Here is a 23,503-nt window from a genome sequence, read left to right on the forward strand (position 1 = left end):
AAATCAGAAAATTATCATTTGTCAAGCACCTATTCTGCGAAAACACTATTCATCAAATGATGTTTTAAGCGAAAAGTTTCCTAAGTCAAACTGATGGTAGTCCGCCCTAGTGAACACAGTGACTGTAAACAAAACCATAAAACTTATCACCTACGCAGGTGGGGGGAGGGGTTGTATCCCCCATCTCCCAACTAAATATACCAACTCCGAGACTGCACTACAGTGAGGAAAAGGGCAAATTCCAGGTGAAAATGTTTTTCAATGTATAGTGTTCTCGCTGAATAGTTGTTGGACAAATGAGCATTCACTCATTTTAGTTTAGAGAAATTAATATAGACCCCAAAACTTTCACGTTTACAAAAAAAGCTATCATTACTGGAATAAACTGCATGCAAGTGCATCAATGGCATTTGTAAAATGCCACAGAAAAAGATCCACATAGAGGCAACAGCTGCACTTGGCACTCAGTTACATGTCCTAAACAGAAAGACCATATCAGTGAACTACTACGCGGCACTCATGCATTCAGCAAACATGAACGCTGCAATGAACATCTCTGGCTTAAGAGAGGAAACACTAGCTCTGTAGAACTGGACTGCAAATTTGATGAGTCAGAGATGAAATGTGAGACACTTCAGCACCCTTCTCATTGCCTGGGTAAGTGTATCACCACTCAGCTACTGGTAAATGTAATATTCCTCAGGTATTGAGCCCAGGTAAGTCTTATTTCCTGCAGTCGGCTTCACTGTTGCATTTAATGAAACTTTAAACTAGCATACTAAGTGAAGGATATTGACTAATGCAAGTTGAACCAAGCGGGTGGAAATATGGTTGTTAAACCCAAATCACTGACACTACTAGTTTTTAGATTGAAAATTGTGGAGTTAAGAGAGTAAGGTAGTTTAAACATTAGAGAGCATGGCAGAAAGCCTTTACAATCATTCTCGGTGACTCTTCACTACTTCTGAGAAGAGTTTCTGACAGTGGTGTAGCCAGATGCAAATTAGGAGACACATACAGTAGTAATTTGCACTTGTGTGTACAGCATTTACTATTTCAGAATATATGATCAGTTTAATGTTTAATGTTATTAATTGTCATTTATTGGCTAAGCACATAGTGTGATAGCCAGCAGATACAGTCCGTGTCCCTGGCACAAGATGTGCAATCAGCTAGAATGCCTTGTAGTTGAGAGGCTTCATCTCTATCTCTTGGGAGAACAATTAATGAAGAGGAAATCATCCATCCCAAAGTGTCTTTTTATACCTCTTCCAATTCTAACGCAAAAAAGAAAATGAAAAAAAAAAAACAGGCGTCAATGTGACTCTGCTAACAGACAGGTTTTGATAAAAAAATGTGTGACAGAGAAATATTATAAGATGTTGCAGTCTGCGCCTTTACTAAAACCTGATTTAAAGGTCCAAAATTCAAATTATAAATTGCAGTCTACACATCTTTCGGTTCTTGTAAATCCACCGGACAAGGGGCATTGCCTCAATATTTGTTAAAGAACATCTAAAATGTAGGTGCCAAGAATACCTGGTCTGTGGGTGCATGATGACAGGCCCTCAGGCCAGTAAAACAAGGTTGGTCTTGACCTGGAGTAAGAGATGATGGCAGATGGGGATGAGAGTTTCTTTCTGACTGCCTAAACAAGGACCCCGACACATGGCTCTAGTATTAATTCAGGCCTAAGGGAGAGGAGCTGATGCTTGAAAGTCACAAAGAAGATAAATACTCAGAAAAATATACTTGTAAATTCAATAAAAATCCCTTTAGTAAAATTGCAAAATGAATACTACATCCAGTAATAAAGAGGTGTCACTGCAGTGCCATGTGGAGTTGAAAGGCAGAATGTGGACCCAGTATCCAATTTTTCTTACTGGAGTCAGCAGCCTCAGACAGAACTCTAACTCATATTATTCCCCTGAGATGGATGTTTCTGCAACAGACTTGTACAACTGAATATTACAATGTTTTTTGTATTCTGTTAAGATTCCTGAACAGCAGAAACACAAAAACTTAATGTTAATATAATATGCCCAGGCAAAATGTAATGGAAAAGTATGCTGAAAGCAGATTCATAACAAGTGTTGATTTTAGCTCATCAATGAATCATGAATTTGGCAAATAAAGAATGACTATTCAGTCTTCTTAAAGATGCAGTAACTTGTATGTTAAACATAATTACTGTTTAATCTGATGGCACATATAATCAAATTTATAAAGCAGATAGCAAACATTGTAATCCACGCAACATGCTACCAACCGCACTTCTGAGGCAGGACGCAGCATAGAATAAGAAAAGAAACTGTTGTATTAGCAGTCGTGCAACTGGTTTCCATTTTGCTCAGCTATAACAATTAATCTGGAAACAGCTCTGCAGTAAAACCCACAACACACTTGGAAGCTTAAAAAATATTCAGAATTCTCTGGAGCAAAGGAAAATAATATCCAATATGCAGCTTGAGTCTGTATTGTCAAACTGACACGGCAGACTGAAGTAATGTATTTAATTAAGTGGACACTGTAGCAGAAGAACTTTCAAGCTGCAGAAAAACATATATGAGCAGAATTATCAACAACACTCAGTGATTGAAATCTGAATAACTAAAGGGAGCATGACTTAGAAGTACACATCATTTAAAACAAATGTTTAATAGTTCTGTTTAATTTCATTTTATGGTTCAGACAATGGATATCATTAGTATGTAAATATGTTAGCCATGACTGGGACTGAGGGCTACTCATTTTATTTTATTTTATTTTATGGCTCAGATGTAAGAATTTTTTAGTGGCTAAAGGTATCACCCACATCTGTGATCAATGACCTCTTACATTGCTCTAGGATTTCAGTGATTGGGCTCTATGTGCATTTTAATAATCAAGATAAACACAGGTCTCAGAAAGTAATCAACCAATGACATGGCTCACTTGTGACAGCCTTATTGTAATAGTCATTGGCCTGATTCCAAAATACTTCCTCTTAGTGCAAGTCACCACTTACACTGAGAACAGGCTGAGAGAATGTGGAATATGGCTCCTGTTGTAAGCCTGTCTATAGATAGGCCTTACACCGAAGTAAGTCACTTACACTGGCAGCAAGTCTTTTGAAATCAGGGCAAGCAAGAGCAACTCTTTTGGAATTTGACCCATTATTAATGGGAAAACCTAAGACTGTACATTTTGTCTAGAAAATTTATTACTGGATAAAACACATTAAACTGCAAATTAAGTATGTTAAGGATTTGAAGTTGCTAAACAACACTTTTTTTATGCTATACTGTATATATGCCGCGGTGGTATGGCGGTAGCATTGTTATCTCACAGCAAGAGGTTCTCCCGTTCAATTCTCGGCTTGGCTTGGGAGTGCCTTCTGTGTGGAGTCTGCATGTCCTCCCCGTGGTTGGGTAGCATTCGAAAGACATGCGTGCGTAAATGGGCATGCCTTCGTTGAAGGTTGGGCATCGAGCTGGCACCTCAGCGTTTCATAAAAAAATCTACTGCCAATCATTAGCAGACCGGAGTTCCACTGTGGCGACCCCTTACCGGGAAAAGCCAAAAGACAAACAACAACAATGGTACAATGCATTTATCCACTGACAGAACATAATCTGAATTTATTACAGAAATCAGTTATTTAATTACTGACTGTTTTGATTTTTTTTTTGAAAGTTGCGGTGAAGAACCTTCACTAATTCAGACTGAGTGACTGATATAGTTTGATGTCTCTTACTGCTTCTTCTTTCAGCTGTTCCTCTTAGGGGTTGCCACAGCAGATCATCTCTTTCCATTTCTTCTGGTCTTCTGCATCTTGCTGTATTACACCACCCTGCATGTCCTCTGTCAACACATCCATAAACCTTATCTTAGGCCTTCCTCTTTTCCTCTTACCTGGCAGCTCCATCCTTAGCATTCTTTTTCCAATATACTCAGCATCCCTTCTCAGCACATGTCCAAAGCAATGCAATCTCGCCTCTCTGACTTTGTCTCCAAACCGTCCAACCTGAGCTGATGCTCTAATATACCGATTTCTAATCCTGTCCATCCATATTACACTCAGTGCAAACCTTAACATCTTTAACTCTGCCACCTCCAGCTCTGACTTCTATCTTTTTGTCAAAACCATTGTTGCCAAACCATATAACATAGCTGGTCTCACTACCCTCTTGTAGAACTTCCCTTTCACTCTTACTGGTACGTGTCTGTCACAAATCACTCCTGACACTCTTCTCCATCCACTCCACCCTGCCTGTACTCCCTTCTTCACCTCTCTTTCACATTCACCATTACTCTGAACTGTTGATCCCAAGTATTTAAACTAATCCACCTTCACCAACTCTATTTCCTGCATCCTCACCATTCCTCTATCCTTTCATTGAAACACATATATTTTGTCCTAGTCCTGCTGACCTTCATTCCTCTCCTCTCTAGAGCATAGCTCCACCTCTCAATGGTCTCCTCAACTTATTCCCTATTCTCACTACAGATCACAATGTCATCGGCAAACATCATAGTCAACGGGGACTCCTGTCTGATCTCATCTATCAACCTGTCCATCACAATTGCAAATAAGAAAGGTCTGATCCTTGATGTAATCCCACCTACACCTTAAACGCATCTGTCACTCCCACAACAGACCTCACCGCTGTCACACTACCCTTGTACATATCCCCTTACATACTTCTCTGACACTCTTGACTTCCTCATACAATACCACAACTCCTCTCTAGGCACCCTGTCATATGCTTTCTCTAAGTCCACAAAGACACAATGCATCTCCTTCTGACCTTCTCTATACTTTTCCAAAATCACCCTCAGAGCAAACATTGCTTCTGTAGTGCTCTTTCTCAGAATGAAACATAACACTAATCATTACCTCTCTTCTTAACCTAGCTTCCACTCCTGTTTCCCATAACTTCATGCTGTGACTGATGAATTATATCTTTCTGTATTACTACAGCTCTGAACATCACCCTTATTCATAAAAGTCGGTACCAAAACACTTCTTCTCTACTCCTCAGGCATCGTCTCCCTTTCCAAGATATCATTAAACAATCTGGTTAAAAACTCCACTGCCATCTCTCCTAAACACATCTATGCATCCACAGGTATGTCATCTGGATCAACAGCCTTTCCATTCTTCAACCTCTTCATAGATGTCCTTAGTTTCTCCTTGCTAATACACTGCACTTCATGATTCACTATCCCACATCATCCAACCTTCTCTCTCTCTCTCTCTCCCTCTCATTCTCTTCATTCATTAGCCCCTCAAAGTACTCCTTCCATCTGCTCAACACACACTCCTCGGTTGTGATTCTGTTTCCCTCATTAGCCTTTATCACCCTTACCTGCTGCACATCTTTCCCAGCTTGGCCTCTCTGTCTAGCCAATTGGTACAGGTCCTTTTCTCTCTCCTTAGTGTCCAACCTTTCATACAACTCTCTATACACCTTATCCCAAGCCTTCTCCACCTCGCAGCCACTGGGGATGCACAAGTCAGTGCATTTCTTTGTGCCAGTCCCAAGCCCGGATAAATGGGGAGGGTTGCATCACGAAGGGTAAAACTGTTGCCAAATGACAAATGTGAACAACAACCCAGTTTGATGTCCTTTACTAATGACAACATATTAGTAGAGTTTATATGGTTTTATATCTGTATCTATCGTATAGCAATCTTACCTATCTGTATATCTATATCTAGCAATATAATGTCTATGTATCTCTATATCTACATATATTTCAATGAAATTACAAATACATTGTGTGCGTGTGTGTGTGTGTGTGTGTGTGTGTGTGTGTGTGTGTGTGTGTGTGTGTGTGTGTGTGTGTGTGTGTGTGTGTGTGTGTGTGTGTGTGTGTGTGTGTGCTATAAGATGGTAGATAAGACAAACAACAAAAGTGTCATTTCTATACCATCCCTACACTGAGATGTTAATTGAGTCAGTTATGTTAGTTGTTTGCACAAGGACTGATTGATGGATGAATACTTACTGATTGACATTTAGAACATGTGTTCATACAACATGGATATAAAGTAACACAAGATATAGTTCTGTTTTTTTCTAAGAAGAGATGGAGTAGAGTAGGTTATTTAGAATTTTAACTCACAACTTGTAAGCCCAGCACGGCTCAAAGAATCAGGAACCACGATAGTACTGCAGTTAGTTTCTTTTATTAAAAAAACATGCACCAACGATGACACTATTAGTTGAGCGCTTTTCATCTAGTAACTCTAGATTTCTTCAGAACATGTTCTGAAGAAATCTAGAGTTACTAGATGAAAGCGCTCAACTAATAGTGTCATCGTTGGTGCATGTTTTTTTTAATAAAAGAAACTAACTGCAGTACTATCGTGGTTCCTGATTCTTTGAGCCGTGCTGGGCTTACAAGTTGTGAGTTATTTTGTGGACTTCAGGAACTTTGGTGTGAGTTTATTTAGAATTTTGTTGCAAAATTTACTCCATCAGAAATAATGCTGAACAACAGAATGCACTTAATATATTGCTATTTATTACTATTTATAATTTACAATTTGGAGGGCAAATCCCTACACCACTATCAAAGAGTGTACTATGCCTCCTGCAGCTTCAGTCTAATTCTAGTCAACAACATTGCTATACTTTAGAGCAAAGACAATAACCAGACTTCCATAACCCATCAATGAATGCATGGTTCTGCTATAGAGGTTCACAGGTAGGTTCATAGGTAGGTCCCAGGCTATCTGTCCTGGGGCCTATATAAGCCTAGCCAAAAAGGTTCCCTGGCTTTCGTCACCCAAGAAAATAATTTTCCTGTGCCCCTGTCAAGCAGTGCCGCAGAAGTGTGTGTGTGTGAGAAAAAGAGAGACACTATTTGAGTATGCATACATAAGATCAAAATGAATAACCACAATTGGTGTCCTTTGTGCACACAGATGAAAGAGTAACTGAGCATCTTGCAATATAGCATTTATATCTGCAAGTTCTAGTAATTTAACTACTTACCAGATTACCAATGGAAAGCATGTTGTCAAATGACTGAGTCATTGGATAGTGCTCCAGTGCCATGAAGATTGTGTTCAACACAATGCAAATAGTGATTGCGAGATCCACAAATGGATCCATTACTATGAATTTTACCACCTCCTTGAATGGTATCCATGAAGAGCAGCAATCCCAAATTAAATACCGTGTAGCAAAGTGAATCCAGCATGGAGGGCATTTTTGTCGGGATTCTTCAAGTTCTAGATAAAAAAGGCAAAGCACATGGTTACTATATGGCCTTTGAAAATGCTGTGATACTCAGCAAAGTACATTTTATTTGAATGAAGTGTTTCTTATTTTTGTGTCTCTCCCTCACACACACACACACACACACACACACACACACACACACACACACACACACACACACACACACACACACATGCACGCGCACACGCGCAGATGCACACATGCAGACACACACACATACACACACACACACACATGCACACACCCACACAGACACACACACACACACACACACACACACACACACACACACACACACACACACACACACACACACACACACACACACACACACACACACACACACACACGTAAGAATGTAGCAACATATATAGAATAAATGGGCAATATGAGTGGTACAATGTAGTCCATTCTGCTCCCAGTGTTGCTCCACAATCTATACACAGCATGTATACATGCACTGATTGACTATTGCTACAACTGACTGATGATCTTATTGGTGCTTTGCATCACTTTTCTCCCTAGTCCCTGCCCCAGCCACCTTAACTCTCATTCTATTTTAATTTTGTAACCATACCATAAAACTCCCTATTTCTTCCTTCTGCTTAAATACATGGAAAAAAAATAACACTTACATAGCCGCAAGTATGCTATATTACTGTTACTTTCCTAGTCATCTTAAACAATCTTCCACAGCTCAAATACAACTCATTTTCTACACTGTACCTTTGAAGCACTTTCTTCACCACTGCTGTCTTTGCTGTTTCATAGAAAATTAATGAATATCACTAGTCTAGCTGTTGGATATTAGTGAAATTATCTTAATGTGGCTCAGAATTATATGGGACAACCTAGAACATCTCCATAAAATTACTGAGGAAGCATTAACAGTCACAGAAACATGATATTGTAACTCACAACTCACGCTTAACCCTCCACCAAAACAAATGCTACTACTTTTTTTCCCTTGCAACTACTTTAACTCATGAAATACAGTGTCTTACTAGACTGTCTTAACTGTTCCTCATTTCCTGGGCAAATGAAATGTGGCCTATCTGGAAGAAGGGTTTAGCTATGTAAGAAGCCCTTAATATCATCTGTCAAATAACAAAAACAGCCTACCTCCTCCTTTCAACTTATATTTGTAAAACAAGAGATAAGAGCATTATTCCTATCCTAGCATCCTTGGTCCCTCTTCTTTAGCACAGCTATAATGAAAACATCATGCCTTTCGATAATATGTTTCTTAAGGGAGGTACCATTATTTATTGGGAGGGATATATGACAAAGGTAGGGGTAGGATCCTAAACAATACACAATAAGAGAAATGGGATATAAGGAGAAAATATCAGCCTTAAGAAATGATTAGATTAAAATAATAGAGAAGGAAGACTATAACCTTTTGAATTGATATGTATAGCATTTGCTCTTCTCCAGTTGTTGTCAATTGTCCCTTGTTGCTTCAACTCCACTTGGGTATACCAATTGTGATACTGTAATGCATGGATCTGTGGTGACATTAGGGTTTCTTAAACATTCCCTAAGAAAAGCATGGTTCTAAACCATTAATTGACACACACCTATTTCATCCCCTACCCCACCTCTCAACTGCATCACCAACTATCCTCCAAAACAGCAGATGAACATAATAACAAGATTTACAGTACAAATATTAATTTTAAAATAACAATGTTCAGAAAAGAAAATATTATCCACTCATTTTCCAACTATCAACTGGGTCAAATTTTATGTAAAGGGTGCTACACGGAGGGTACATGTTAGTAAAGATATGATCCAGGGAGATTTTTTGCTAATCATGAAGGTGAAGGATTGACATTTACTGAGGCAACCATTTGAATCACAGCCATCCAATCCTTCTCATGTTCCAGTTGATCCAGTTCTTTTGGTAAGGAATCTGGGCCACCAAATTCCACAGAGTCTTTATTATCCCTGTCAGACAAGTTAGCCACCAGTAAGAATCTATTTGCCTCTAGCATCAATAAGGCCAGTACTTATTTGTTCCTGATATAGCAACCACCTTTTACCCTGTTTCTTAGTTGTTAGGATCATTCTTGGTTTTCTTTTCCCCCAAGGATTTTCCAGTTTGATTTGGTGAGAGATGGAGTTTCCTTTTGACATCGAGTTCCTATCCTACAGGGGTATTGCCCATACTATGTGCCAGAGAGCATCTGGGCAGGTATACTTCTGAAAGAATGGTAAAGGACAGTTTTATTGCTCCATTGGCTAGCTTACCAGGGAACTGCAGCTGGACTGAGAAGCCTTGCTTCAGAACTGGATCTAGACTTTTCCTTTGGTTAGCTCATTCCCTCCACTACAACTCTTTTGAGTGTGTACCTTAAACTCCCAGTGGGTATTGCTTGAGCCTATAAAAAATGAAGTTATCACCTTACATTTCTAATAAACACTCATTGACAGTGTTCAGATATTAATGCAATTGTGTTTGCCATCATGTATACTCCAAGATAAAATATTCTGATACCTTGTATGTAACATGGTTTTGGAATTATTAATGCAAATATGAACAGGCAATATTTGACACCTAGATGTGCAGTAGGAGGTAACTGCAGAAACACCTGGAGGTGCACTCGGCTGTAATAGGACCATGCTATATTCAGGTGCAAAGTGCACTGTGTGACCACCAGTCCAGCAATCAGTGCCTAGCTCTCTAGCTTTCTCGCTTTCTAGAAATGTAACTTCTGGTAGCCTAAGTTTGCACTTCAGAGGACTGAGCTTTAAATTCACTTCAAATGCTCTGTCGATAACTCACTGTAGGTTTCTGTCATGCTCTGCTTCACCATTGCCTCCAACCAATAAATCATCTACTATTATAGCTAAAGGATAAACCGAAAAAATTTACTCCACTGCATGCTGAAAGACTTCACTTGCAGAATGTATTCCAAATGGCATCCTTAGGAATCTGTATCTGCCAAATGGGGTACCAAAAGTGCTTAGTAATATAGGGTTTGCGGTCAAGCATCACTTGCCAAAATGAGCTTTTTGCATCCAAGACAGAAAAACACAGTGGCATTCAGTATTAGAGCTGTGACCTCTTCAACTGTGCGCATTGGATGATGCGGTCTCTTCAATACCTTGTTCAAATCTCTTGGGTCAATACATATTCTGATTTTGTCTCAGCCTTTCTTGTGAGCTGCTACCATAAATGACACCCATTCATTTGGTTTTGTAGCTGGACAAATTACACCTTGTTGCACCATTTTATCCAGTTGAGCCTTGACTTTATTCTGCATAGTTATCAGAACATTTCTTGCTGGTCTGACTATGGGGGTAAATTCTGGGTCTAACTTCATAGAATACACAACTGGAAGTTTGCCCAACTTGTCATCATAAACATCAGCATACCCTTAGAAAATGGCTTCAAAAAATTAGAACTTGGAGATACACTTATGTGATGAAATTCTTTGGTAAAAGAAAGCAGATTCATTCTCAAACTGTCTTTGAGACCTAATAAAGACTGTACTGGCCTTCAGACTACATAGAATAAAAAGTTGTAACAATTCTTGGCCAAATAACATGAAAGCATCACTAAGCCTTCAATCTGAATTTCTTCACCTCCATAAGCAACAAGTTTTGCACTACTGGCCACATTGAGTTGTTCACTAGTCCTCACTTTAGCAAATGGGTCTGCTGATATAACATTACACATTGAACCAGTGTCTACTTTAAGCTCTGTGGATTTACCCTTGATCTGGACAGTACAAAACACTTCACTTTTTGCCAATAAATTCACTCATCAACTCTTTCACCAATTACTAATACACCATCTACATAGAAAGCTGACTGTTGTGTCTCTATTTGATCAACCTGCTTTTTTGTGCAACCTTTCTTTAAAACTGCATGAGGTTTACTCGATTTGCAAAACTTTTGAAAATGGTTCCATTTTTTTACACTTGTAACTTTGCTGACCAAATGCTAAGCATTTCTCTCTTTTAGACTCAAGATTTGCACCACAATTTTGACAGCTAACAATAAAGCTGGACATTGGTTTTGATGATTCATGCTTGTACTGTACTGAACATGCTCCTTTAACTGAACTGGTCTTAGAACTTTCTGGAAAACTATGTGGTTTCCATGATGAGCCAGCAGAAGTTTTGGCTGCCATGTGCTTAGGCCTACTTCTGAATGCCATATGTTGCTTACTATCTACATTTGCTCTGAAGCCTGCTGAAACCATGCTCTTGTCACTTGCAATGATTACTTGTATGTTTTTCTGTCACTTCTAGGATCTGACAAATCTCTATAGCTTTACTGTACTTTAAATCACCATCGTGAAGCAAGATCTTTCTCACAGCAGCACTATTAATACCACACATGAGTCTGTCCTTTATTAACTCATCTTTTAAGTCACCAAACTGACAGGTTTTAGCCTTGTTTCTCAGGTCAGTTATATAATCTGCAAAAGTTTCCCCTGGTTTCTGATTTCTCATGCAATAACAAATGCCTCTCTAATGTAATATTTGTCTGGGGGTTACACATCTCTCTCAACTTGCGCTTCAAACACTCAGGGTCTTCCCTTGATTCTGCCTGTACAACAATATGACAATTTTCACCTTCTCCCTCATATACTGCTGGTGCATACACAAATGAACAGTCTCTTTCTATAGCCTCTGACCCAGCTAGGTTTAAAAAAATGAATGCCTTGGTGCATGTATCTTTATCTGAATAAGCTGCTTGTATAAAAATATCGTACTCTTGCTCAAATATTCTCCAATTCTCCGCAATATTCTGATGGTAAGGGCTTTCAAAATCCATCTGCCATATTAACACATACCATTGAAGGGTTTTGCAAATAAGCACAAAGACATACACATACACATATGCCAGTATTTTATGCAAGTATTTGTAACTTTAATAAATAGCACACTAAACCTCTATACGACTGAACTTTGCAAAGTAAGTTTCTCTCGAGCACTGTGATACTCTTAAAATTACTGTATTGCAAGAAATCATCTCTTATCAGTGTAAGAAACATATCAAACAAACGTAATGTACAAGTCTCTGTGTAACTGGACTTTGCAAAATAAGTCTCTAGGGCACTATAACACTTTGAAATTATTGTCTTAACAAAGTAATTTAACATCCTTTTAAGAAAGATTTCAAATGACTTCACAATGTGAATTACCTGTGCAAGAAAATCAGAGTCAATAACATTTTGAAGTAACTGCACTTTGTGAATAAACTGTACACAGCATACTGAAATCTCTTCAAAATGGCAGTACCTTGCTAAGCATTTCTTTACAGTGCAGGAAACACTCTGTAATGGTGGCAGATTGCAAATAGACACACCCAGCACAAGAAACTTTTTGAAATAGCTATACTTTGACTGTACTTCACAAAATAGTTGCATTTTGCAAACAAATCAACTCTTTGGAATACATATACAGTAATAAGCACACACTGTAAGCACTTTTACACACTTTGAGATACTTGGAGTAACCTTAGTTGGGCCCTTGATACAACATGAAGCCATAGTTATGCCCAAACATAGCACTTTGCTAAAACATATCATTGCCTTGCTTTATTTATGCTTAATGTGCCCTTTTTTGCTCTTATTATATTAGTTTTGTGAATTTAATCTCTTTTCATGCCCATTGTACTTTTCTTGTGCTTGTTTTACTCTTAGTTTACCTTCACCATCTTCTCTGGACCTTGTGGTTCCGAATCTTATTCTCTGCAATCCCACTTCTGACATCATGTCATTATCTTACTTTGAACGCAATAGAAGAGTCTTCGTGGATTCTGTTCAAGCAGCTTTATTTTATACAAACACATCATGATAGAAGTTTACTGACTTTAACTTAAGTAACTTATATAAAAACTAACTACTGTAATCATACATGCTTACTCTCTGGATGCACTCTCAAAATGGCACTAGGAATGGCACGTGCTTGACATTTATACATGCACGTTATGTCTTTGACATGCTTCTTAAAGACACAGCGCATGGCACGTGCACTCTAATCTACAACCAAGTAGTTCAAAATGCACACTATCAAAGGCCTAGGAAGATCAGTTATAACTAGAAAAACAGCAAGCACCAATAAAAAATGGATAAACCCAGAAAGATGGTGATAAGACCAGCAACCACTTTATTGCATAAAAGGCAGTCAAGCGCTTTCAGCTACTAAAACACTTCTTCAGAACTGCCACAATAACCACAAATCAACACTTAAGTACATACATTCAAAAGTCATGTGATGTCATTGACCAATAGAATTAGTTAAAATTTAAATATTTAAATATATAAAATAACAATGAATACCTAACTTTTTTAATTAATCTACACCAATTACATATAAATTAACTAAAAACAAAAACAATTCTAACCACAAAAAATAATAATGAATTATTGAGTATAAATGGTTTAGTAAATGTCAATTTACAACCATATATCTGGGTTTGCACTTCTAAGCTCTTAAGGTTCAAAAGTGGTGTAATGGAACAAGCTTCAGTGAGACCAGGGAAACTCACTGCATTAAATCTAAGAATCCATACTCATTCTCTCTTGTAAAGATGTTCATCTACAATAAACCATGTAGGATCTTCCTTAATATTATCCAGGACCACGGAAGGGGTAAGAAGTGATTGAAGACTTATAGACATATCTAAACTGTACTTATTGTATTGTTGATATTGAGGGTTGCAGAGGAGGCAGTGTAAAGGGTAATGACTAGGTGCAGTAGGAGATTTGATTAGCTATGTGATGTGACCCGTCTTATTACAGTTACATTTAAATTTCTCTTGCAGAAATTGAGTTGGCATCAGAAGTTAAGAGTATTCTGACATTTCCTTTATATGTTAAGGTACAGATTGCCTTATTTTTGGAGTTAGGACTGAGAAGCTATAATCAGTGCATTGAGGTTCATAGATTCACAGGTGTATATTAGGCTAATGGCCCTGGAGCCTTTACAAGAATAGCCCATAGGATTACCCTGGCATTGTGCCACCCAACCTTAGTTCCAAGTGCCTCTGTCGAGTAGAGCCACTGGAGTGATCCCCAGGGTGATTTTTCTATTTCCCATCCACTCATCAAGATTTCTCTTGAAGAGGGCCAGTGAGGTGCTCTGATTAACATGTATGGGAAGTCTATTCCATAGCATGGGCAGTCTCTGCATTATGAACCTCATGTTCTGTTGATTGTGGTAATGAGGGTGAGGTCTCTGGAGTGTGTTCTGTGGAAGGATTGGGATTTATTTAGATGTTTCTAACAGAGCTGGGGCAGACATGGCTTTGTAAGTCAAGCAGAGATTGCCTCTAATTAGGCAATATGAGACAGAGAATAGTTGGAATTTTTTTCAGTCTGTCCATATAGGACAAGTGTTTAAGGCCTAGGATCATCTTTGTGAGGTACTTTTTTGGACTCTCCGGGTGTTTCAGGTGTCTAGTGAGGTTCATGCCAAATGGGGCATTGTACCTGATGATTGGCCTAATGAGGGAAGAGTAGAGGGAGACAATGACCTCTTTCTTCCTGGATGCAAAACCCTTAGTAATGCGATGTGCCACAAAGAAGGCCTTTCTGACCACAGTGGCAATGTGATGGTCAAAAGAGAGGTTGCTTTCAACCTGTGTTTCCAGATCTCTTATAACACCTTCTGTGTTCAGTGGACTACCATCGATTTGGTAATTCATGGGAACTGGGTTTTTCCAAAAGGGGATGATGACACATTTTTGGCATTGAGCTTAAGGCCATGGTTCTGACACCAGTGTTTGGTCTCAATGAGGCCTTTCTGTAGGATGTTAACATCACATGGGAAGTTAATAATAGCTCCTAACTTGCAATCATCTCCCCAACCTTCTCAAACTTAACCAACTCACTGAAGCTTGTAAAATAATCAACCAACCAGATAGAACTCCCTCACTGTCTAGCATTCTGACCCCATACACTAACCTTAATAGTCTTCGATCATCCAACAGCACTCAGATCCTAACCATCAAAGCTAAGAACTCAGGCGGCGATGCCCTCTTTGCCAACTCCATTGGCAAGCTGTGGAACTCCCTGCCAAACTACCTTAGAATTACAACCTCACACAATCAGTTCAAAAACAACCTGAAAGAATATCTCAAGACTCAATGGCTATGCCCATGTCATGAACCTGACTAAATATATATCTCAAACCCTTCTAATCCCATATCTCCTTAGTCCATGTTTCCCTATGTAGATGTTTAAAATCTATCAACCAAATTATAAACGTGTTTATTCTTGTATTAGTCTATATACTATTAGTATATAAGAAATCTCTGCTGTGTATAACCTGCTAATTGTTCTGTTGTCTTATTTAACATCTATGAAAATTTTCTCTCTTCTTGTATTTGTAACATGTACCCTCTTTTTATAACTTGTATTTTCAACTTGTATTAACCATTATGCTGGAGCTTTTCTCCTCGGGCCTCTACTGAAAAAGGATATGTATCCAGCTAGACTAGCCCGGTTAACAAATGTAAAATAAATAAATAATAATAATAAATAAATTTTGTCACCCAGAGTCCCTTTGTGTTGGCCTGGACTTCAGAGAAGTAGATACCAAACAGGAGAGGACCCAGGACTGAACTCTGTGGGACTCCACTTGTGACTGGTCGGCAGTCTGACTTGGAGTCAGCTACTTTCACACTGTGGGTTCTATCTGTGAACCAGTTTGCAACCTACCTAGTGATATAGGAGTTGATGCCTAGCTTGGTGAGTTTTTCTATGATTTCTAACTGGGGAATGGTATCAAAAGCCTTGGCCAGATCAATGTAGGCTGTATGAACCACCTTGCCTTCATTCACAGCTCTGGTGAAAGACTCAAAGAAGTCGACCAGGTTGAGCAGGCATGATTTACCCTTCAAAAAACTAAACTGTGTGGGATCCAGATTTGGAGATTCCCTATATCCTTGTTTATTAGGTCCATTATGATGCATTCCATAACTTTGCATAGAAGACTCATCAAGCTAATTGGCAAATAGTTCCCAGAGTCTGTAGTCAAGCTTCCTTTGTGGAGAGGGATGATTATAGCAGTGCACCATTCAGTAGGGACAAAGCCTGAGGTGAGGCTGTGATTGAACAGGGCACACGGGTGAGGTGCCAGTTCACTCTGTAGTTCATGTAGAACACAGCCAGAGATATTCTCAGGTCCCATAGAAGCTGTATTATTGGCCTTGGACAGTGCCGTTTTAACCTGTGCAGTAGTAATATTGGTCCTTTGGGGGAGGGGTAAAGTTGGCACTGAATCTGTCAGTCAGTACATTGACAATATCTGTTGACTCGGTATAGAAGGTGCCATTGTGCAGTAGCTCAGAGCAAATCTGGGTACTGCATGGAGATTCTTTACATAACTGTAGAAGGCCTTGTGGTTGTCTTTACTACCTGCTGGAATTCTATTTTCATAGCTAGCTTTACAGGTTTTGATGAGGGACCTCAACTTTTTGTTGAGGCTGATAAGGGTTTTTTTCCAATGATGTGAATTAACTTTATTCTGCATCAGTTTCCTCCTTCTGTTGTAGAGTTTGTTTATGGCAAAGACCACCAGTCAGACTGACTTGCTTTTTTTGGAGGAGAGTGTCTTGGTTCTATTGGATATGGTGAGATTCATGCATTTGTGTATATGTTCATACAGTGCATTGGTTATGATTAAGTGGTCATGCAACTATTCTCCATTTGCATGGGTGCTGTGATGTTAGCCACCTCTGTTTTTAGGGGCCCAAAGTTAGCTTTAGAGCAGTTTTTCATGGTGGTTACCTTTGTAGGGTGGAGGGGTGCGAGGAATGTGTATTTCCAAGGTGATTAGTTTGTAGTTGGATCTAACCAGGGAGGAGGTGACTCTTGCTGTAGAGCAATGGTCACCCGTGTTAGTAATGACCAGGTCAAGGATGTTGCTACCTCTAGTTGGGGTAAGAATGAGTTGGCCCAGGGCATTAGAATTAATAAATTCCAGGAAACGTTGGGCAAGTGTATTGGTATATGAGTAGTTTGCCCAGTTATTGGAGGGGTAGTTGAAGTCACCCCATATGAGAGTGTTAGGTAGGACCCTAATATTCTCCAGGGTGCTTAGGAGCATGGAGTGTCAGTCTTGGGACATGGTTGGGGACCTATAGCAGGCTATGACCTGAATTTCTGTCTTACCCAATGTTAGCTGCACCTGAAGTACTTCTGATGCATTATGTTGGGCTACCAGCCTGGAGGTGTGCACATTGTTTATGAATATGGAAACACCACCACCTTTGTAGCTTCAGTCCAAGTTCTGGGACTGAATGGTGTGGAATGAGTTATAACCTGGTAGTGCAGGGATGCTTTCTGCTGCCTTGAACCAGGTATCAGTTATAGCACAAATGTCAATGTTCTCCATTTTAAGACGTGCTTTGAGCAAGTGCAATTTGAGATTTAGACTTCTAGCATTGAGCAGCATGACCCAAAGATTCCTTTTGTTTGTAGCTGTTATGGTGGTAATTTAGTCTTTGGAATACTGCCTAAAAAAGGCACTAAAGGGGTGGCAAGAGCCTTGGCCAGTATCCGGAAACCCAGGGGTGACAGATGCAGGTCACCTCTGGAAAAGCATTGAGGTCTGTCAATCATGTCATCCCAAGCAGACAGATACTGGATGCCCTTAAAATGAGACCAGAAACTTAGCCAATTGTTGAAATCAATCATTTTCTACTTGTACTATGGTATCATTCTGGGTGATGGTAGGATGCTGCTCAAGGCTAGGGTAATATTCAACTGGGCTACATAATCAGAGAGCTTCTCCATGTCTCTTTTCATGTAGTCCAGGGAAGTACGTCTCAGGTCATTCACACCCACATGTACAATGACAGAGCCATATTTGTACCTGTTGTTGAGGGACCTGAGTGTGTGCATTTTGTGGTGGATCCTGGCACCTGACAGACAGCTGACTGTTACTTTCTCCTTATTCAATCTAGTAAGTGGGACATCAGTGTGCCTCACTATCAAGTCACCTATGACTAGTGGATTGGGCATGCTGTTTTGCCTTGGGGACTTTGATTGAGTGGCACACTGTTTAAGAGAGTTAGGTGTCTTGTGATTTGTGTTGTGTTGTGGTGGTCGAGCTCATTTCTGCTTGGAGGTCTCTGTTGTTTGGGTAGATTTTTATTGAGAGCCTCCATGAAGGTGGGTGTGTGATTTGTGTTTTTATGTGAAGGCAGTGCTGGTTTGTGGTCTGGAGGGCTATGTGTTCTTTGTGGTGTGGTGGAAATGTTGACCTTCTCCTCTTGACCAGCTATTTCAGTCTTGGCTGGAGAGTGTTTGGCTTCCAATTTGGCTATAGAAGTGCATCTCTCACAAGTCTGAGTGTTGGGAGGTAAGAGGAGAGGGTTCTTAGTGTACATGGGGCAAATGCTACATTGCCTCAAGATGCCCAAGTTTACCAGGTTAATAGGAGAAAGCACAGGGAACTGACCTTTAGACATTCCTGGAAGGGTGGACATCAGTAATAAGCACTGGAGCTGTTTCCTTGTAGAATGTTTAGTGCTGGTAGCACTTTTGTGTGCTACAATAATTGCTACAAGAAGTCTGGTAAAGTGCTAGACTAATAAGCTAGTAAAAGTGCAGGAGAGGCGAGAACTAGCAGATCTAAGAGAAAAAAAATTGAACAGCAGACTTTGGCACCGCTCAGAAGCTTACAAACAGTCCTGGATACAGCAAATCTGTACTTAGACTAGACTAATTACAGGAAAGGCAGGAAACAAGTGCATATGTGGGCTTTTAAACCACAAAGTTGACAGAGATGGAAAAAACTCCCCAAACGGCCAATAAACTACAATTTGTAGTAGATAGGCTACCTAGTGTTTACCACTCCCACCGATAAGCTAGAAGACTTCCTTCCAACACAGAAAGGCTTGGGGGGGGCTCAGAAGCTTACAAACAGTCCTGGATACAGCAAATTTGTATCTGGACTAGACTAGTTACAAAAAAGGCAGGAAACAAGCTTAGAATTTTTTTTACAGAAAACAAGGTCAAACAGCACTAAACATAATTCAAGTGCAGTGCAAGCTAGCACACTTGAGTATTTAGCAATATTAAAGCAAATACAGTTTAAATAAATGCAATTTATTCAAACTGTATTATGAACTGAATTCAAGTATTGCTTTATTCAACTCTGAACAGTTAAAAAGTGCCAAAAATATACTTATCAGCTGAGAAGCACACTCAGTCAGATCACAAGGAGATTCTAGCAAAGTTTATTTTTACTAAAGTGGAAAGGGAGAAAAGACAAAGAGAAGACAGTTCAAGGTTAAGAACCTAAGTGGGTTGGCCTTCTCAAATGTTCTCTCTGTATTAGGTAGAATTAACTAATGACACTAGACTGGGAGGAGTGTCCTAGATCAAATTTACAGTAGGAGAGGGCAACTGCAAAACCACCATCTATAAGAACAAGACACCAATAGGGAGGGGAGGTGGGAAACTACTACAGCTACTAACTACACTATTTTAGGTAGAAAACACTGCAGAAATGTTTATCACAGCAAAAAAATAGCAGTAAGCCACTAAATGAAAGTTTTAAACAGATAAATGAGCAAGGAGACTCTAGAGAATGCTTTAAATGCAAACACATGAGTTATATGATAAATACCTTGGCAGGAAATCTGAACAAATAAAAAGATGTTTAACAAATATAGAAAAGTTCCAGTTAATACCGTACATACAGTGAAACTAGCTAGAAAAGATTTACAAACAGTGTGACAGTAAAAATCTTATTTATCTGGCCCTGTAAGGCAGACAATTTTAGTACAACTGTGCAGATTAGTTTTTACCCCTAAAATACAGTAAAAAGTATGCATCAGACAATAAAAAGTGCTATAAATATCTAGAATAAGCAATAATTAGTAAAATAAGCAAAAAAAGGATACTTATTGTTATACAGCACAGATCAGAGTTGTAGTCAGTGCCCCTCCTCCGATTAGCTCTGTGTTCTCTATCAGCAGAAGATGACTTCCAGAAACCCAGGAAACTCAACAAACAAAACAACCAGGCCTGGATAACAGCAGGCCTCTATCTAGACTATATTACCTGACTAGAACACAGAAACCTCACAAAAATGCACAGAAAAGCACAGATAGAGCACTCACAAACAGAAAATAGAACTCTTAGTATAAAAAAGTAGTTTACAGTTAAGCAATTCAGTAAAAATGCAATTACAATAATGAAACACTATCTAGCAATGAAAAACACAGTTAAAACAGTATAAAACAGTACACAAATGCACTGAAACAGCAAAAAAAAGTTTTATAACAGTGCAAAATGTTGTAGATTACCTGTATAGCACAATTATAAGTGTTAAGAAGTAGAATTCAATGAAATAAATGCCAGAAATGACTTATTCTGCTGTTGAAGTCTTAGGGAATTTCTGCTTTGTCCCAGGGATGAATCACCACTCCACAGCCTGGTAAAAACAAGCACAGCCCCCTGCAGACACAGAGTTTAAATACCAATAGGTCCCAGTTTAGCACTGCTTCTGAGGCTGTAATATAGTGTGGTTGTGACCAGTTTCATGGTGTCCATGTGACATCTTAGTTAAGCAATTTGGTGAGTAGGGAGCCTAAGAGAAAGCTTGACCTGCCTTCTACAGGTAGGCATTTGGGTTTTGATAGTGTAACACTGTGATGTTCCACATATGGAGAGTTGGGGATGAAGCAGCAGATTTTGTTACAGATTGATTGAAGTATATCTGAATTTTTTGTATGGCTGTGACAAAAAAAAAGTAAACCATAATGTAGCTGGGCAAGTAGAACTCCTTTGCCAATAGCACTTCTTCATAGGTTCATAAGTGTTTACTAGGCTAACAACCACAAGGGCCTTTTTAAGCCTAGCCATGCATCCCAAATCTCTGACGAGTTCTGATACCCTTGATAAATATAAGCATGGGCCTGGGAGATGAACCATTTACAGGTTACCTGTTTAGATCAGAGACATAGGTTCCAAACCAGGGATGAACTTCTGACAGGGGGAGGTGAAAATTTGGATCATTTATGTGTACAGAATTTCAAGTAGTTGATCTTGGGCCTGAGCTTTTCAATGTATTCCTGAAAGTTGAGGGACTATTCATGGCAAAATCCCAAAATATCTAAAGGATATAATATTTTCTTTAAGCTTATTGAACTGATCAGGATGTGTAGCATGTCAAGACATGTAGCAGGTCTTTTTTTTTTTACTGTTGAAGAGAATAGTTTTGTTTTCTTTTGGGTTGGGAGGGTGTCCTAATGGTTAAGGTGTTTGCCTTACAAACACAAGGTGCAGGGTTTGAGTCTCACAAGGGATAATTGGCTAGGCTTAAAATGGCTCACAAGGGCAGTTAGCTTAGTACTAATCTATGAACCTATCTATTAACCTATTATTTGGTAAGAGTTGCTTAGCTTGGATATAACTAATTAGGTACAGATGATCTAATTGTAGTCATTTTTGTATGTCTATATCATTTGGACTAGATCTGTACATTAACATGTTATCAGCATACAGTAAACCTGTAGTATATCGAGTGGAGGTTTGAAGAAGAGTAGAGGGACCAAAACAGAGCCTTGGAGGACACCAGAGTATATCAGCAGGTTTAAGTAGAGGGGCTAGAAGAGAGCTTTGGGGACACTGGATTATATATCAGCAGGTTTAAGTAGAGGGACCACAATAGAGCCTTGGTGGAAAATGGAGTATATATATATGAGCAGGTTTAAGTAAAGGGGCCAGAACAGAGCCTTGGGAGACAATGGAGTATATATCAGCAGGTTTAAGTAGAGGGGCAATAATAGTGCCTTGGGGGACACTGGAGTATATATCAGCAGGTTTAAGTAGAGAGGCAATAATAGAGCCTTGGGGGACACTGGAGTACATATCAGTAGGTTTAAGTATAGGGGCCAGAAGAGAGCCTTGGGGGATACTGGAGTATAAATCAGAAGGTTTAGAGTGAAAAGAGTCAATTTCTACTTAAGATTCTGACAGTGAGAAAATCTTGTAAACACTGGGTGACCTATGGACTAATTCTAATAACCAAAAGGTGAATTCATAGAATGGAGAAGTCAACCATGTCCAAGGTCCAAGTTAAATCAATAAACATTGCATGTGTTAGGTGTCCTATGTCTGTGCTGCAGAGAATGTGATTGCTTAGGGTCTATTGTGTAGTCAGAGTAGTTCTCCTGTTTTAGTATCCAGACTGTTTATTAGTCAGTAACTGATAGTTGTGAAAGAAGGTAACAAGTTGCTCACTAATACATTTTCTAGAATTTTTTCAGTGTGATCAGTATTCAGACTGGTTGGATTGAGTGCTATAGTAATTAGTAGTTTATTTAGTGCTTACAAGTTCTGAAAAGGTGCTGAGCATGGATAAGCAAATTTAAGTGCTAAAACTAAGAAACTGTATCTGGACTAGACGAGTTACAGGACAGAAACAAGTGCAAATGCAGGCTTTCAAATCAGAACGTTTAGAGAGATGGAAGACATTTTCCAAATGGCCAATAACTACAATTTCTGGCCAGAACCACTCCTTATGTGGTAGACAGGTTACCTAGCACTTACCACGCCCACTGATAAGCTAGAAAGCGTCCCTCCAACACAGAAAGGCTTGGGGAACTCAGAAGCTTACATACAGTCCTGGATACAGCAAATCTGTATCTATAGCACTAGTTACAGGAAAGGTAGGAAACAGGCTTAGAGTTTTTTTTTTTTTTTGAAAAGTAGCAAAAACAGTAGTAAAAACAATTCACATGCAGTGCAAGCTAGCACACTTGAGTATGTAGCAATATTAGACCAAACAAAGTTTAAAAAAATGCAATTAAATTAAAAAGGACTAGAAGCAAGTGCAGAAAGGGTTTATTAGGTAGAATGTGGTAAAGAGATGGGACTGGGGGGACTGTCCCAGATCAACTCTACAGTGGGGCGGGCAACTGCAAAAGCCACCAAATTTAAACTACAAACCAAAAACAGGGCGGGTGGGACAAAACAGTTTCAGCAGAGATCGAAGCAACAACTAACAGTACAAACTTTAAAACCAAAAAAATATACTCAGCTCAATGGTGTGTATATATATATATATATATATATCTATATATATATATGGATCATTGCTCTCCCCCAGTTAGCAAATGGAAATAAATAAATAACTTCCCATTTCCCATCCCACTGGTCTGTTCTTCCGGTACTCAATCCTATCCCCCTGATTTGTTGTTCCAGTACTCAATCCTATCTACCAGCACTTGATCCCATCCCCTGGTCTGTTCTTCATGTACTCAGTCTCATTACCCTGGTCAGTTAT

At 39.2% G+C, this 23,503-nt stretch overlaps 1 protein-coding gene across 4 annotated transcripts in view; it reads right to left on the reverse strand.

Moving 5' to 3' along the window:
• LOC122798203 (sodium channel protein type 4 subunit alpha-like) overlaps positions 1 to 23,503 on the reverse strand; it is a 2,607,519-nt gene that overhangs the window by 1,436,457 nt on the left and 1,147,559 nt on the right. For all 4 annotated transcript variants that reach the window (XM_044066954.1, XM_044066957.1, XM_044066953.1 and 1 more), the window contains exon 14: positions 6,987 to 7,225. In XM_044066954.1, coding sequence (XP_043922889.1) covers positions 6,987 to 7,225 — 239 coding nt within the window. The remainder of the gene's footprint in view (positions 1 to 6,986; positions 7,226 to 23,503) is intronic.

This window comes from Protopterus annectens, chromosome 3.part1 (assembly GCF_019279795.1).
Source record: "Protopterus annectens isolate FY-2018-M chromosome 3.part1, PAN1.0, whole genome shotgun sequence".
Classification (NCBI taxonomy): Eukaryota; Metazoa; Chordata; order Ceratodontiformes; family Protopteridae; genus Protopterus; species Protopterus annectens.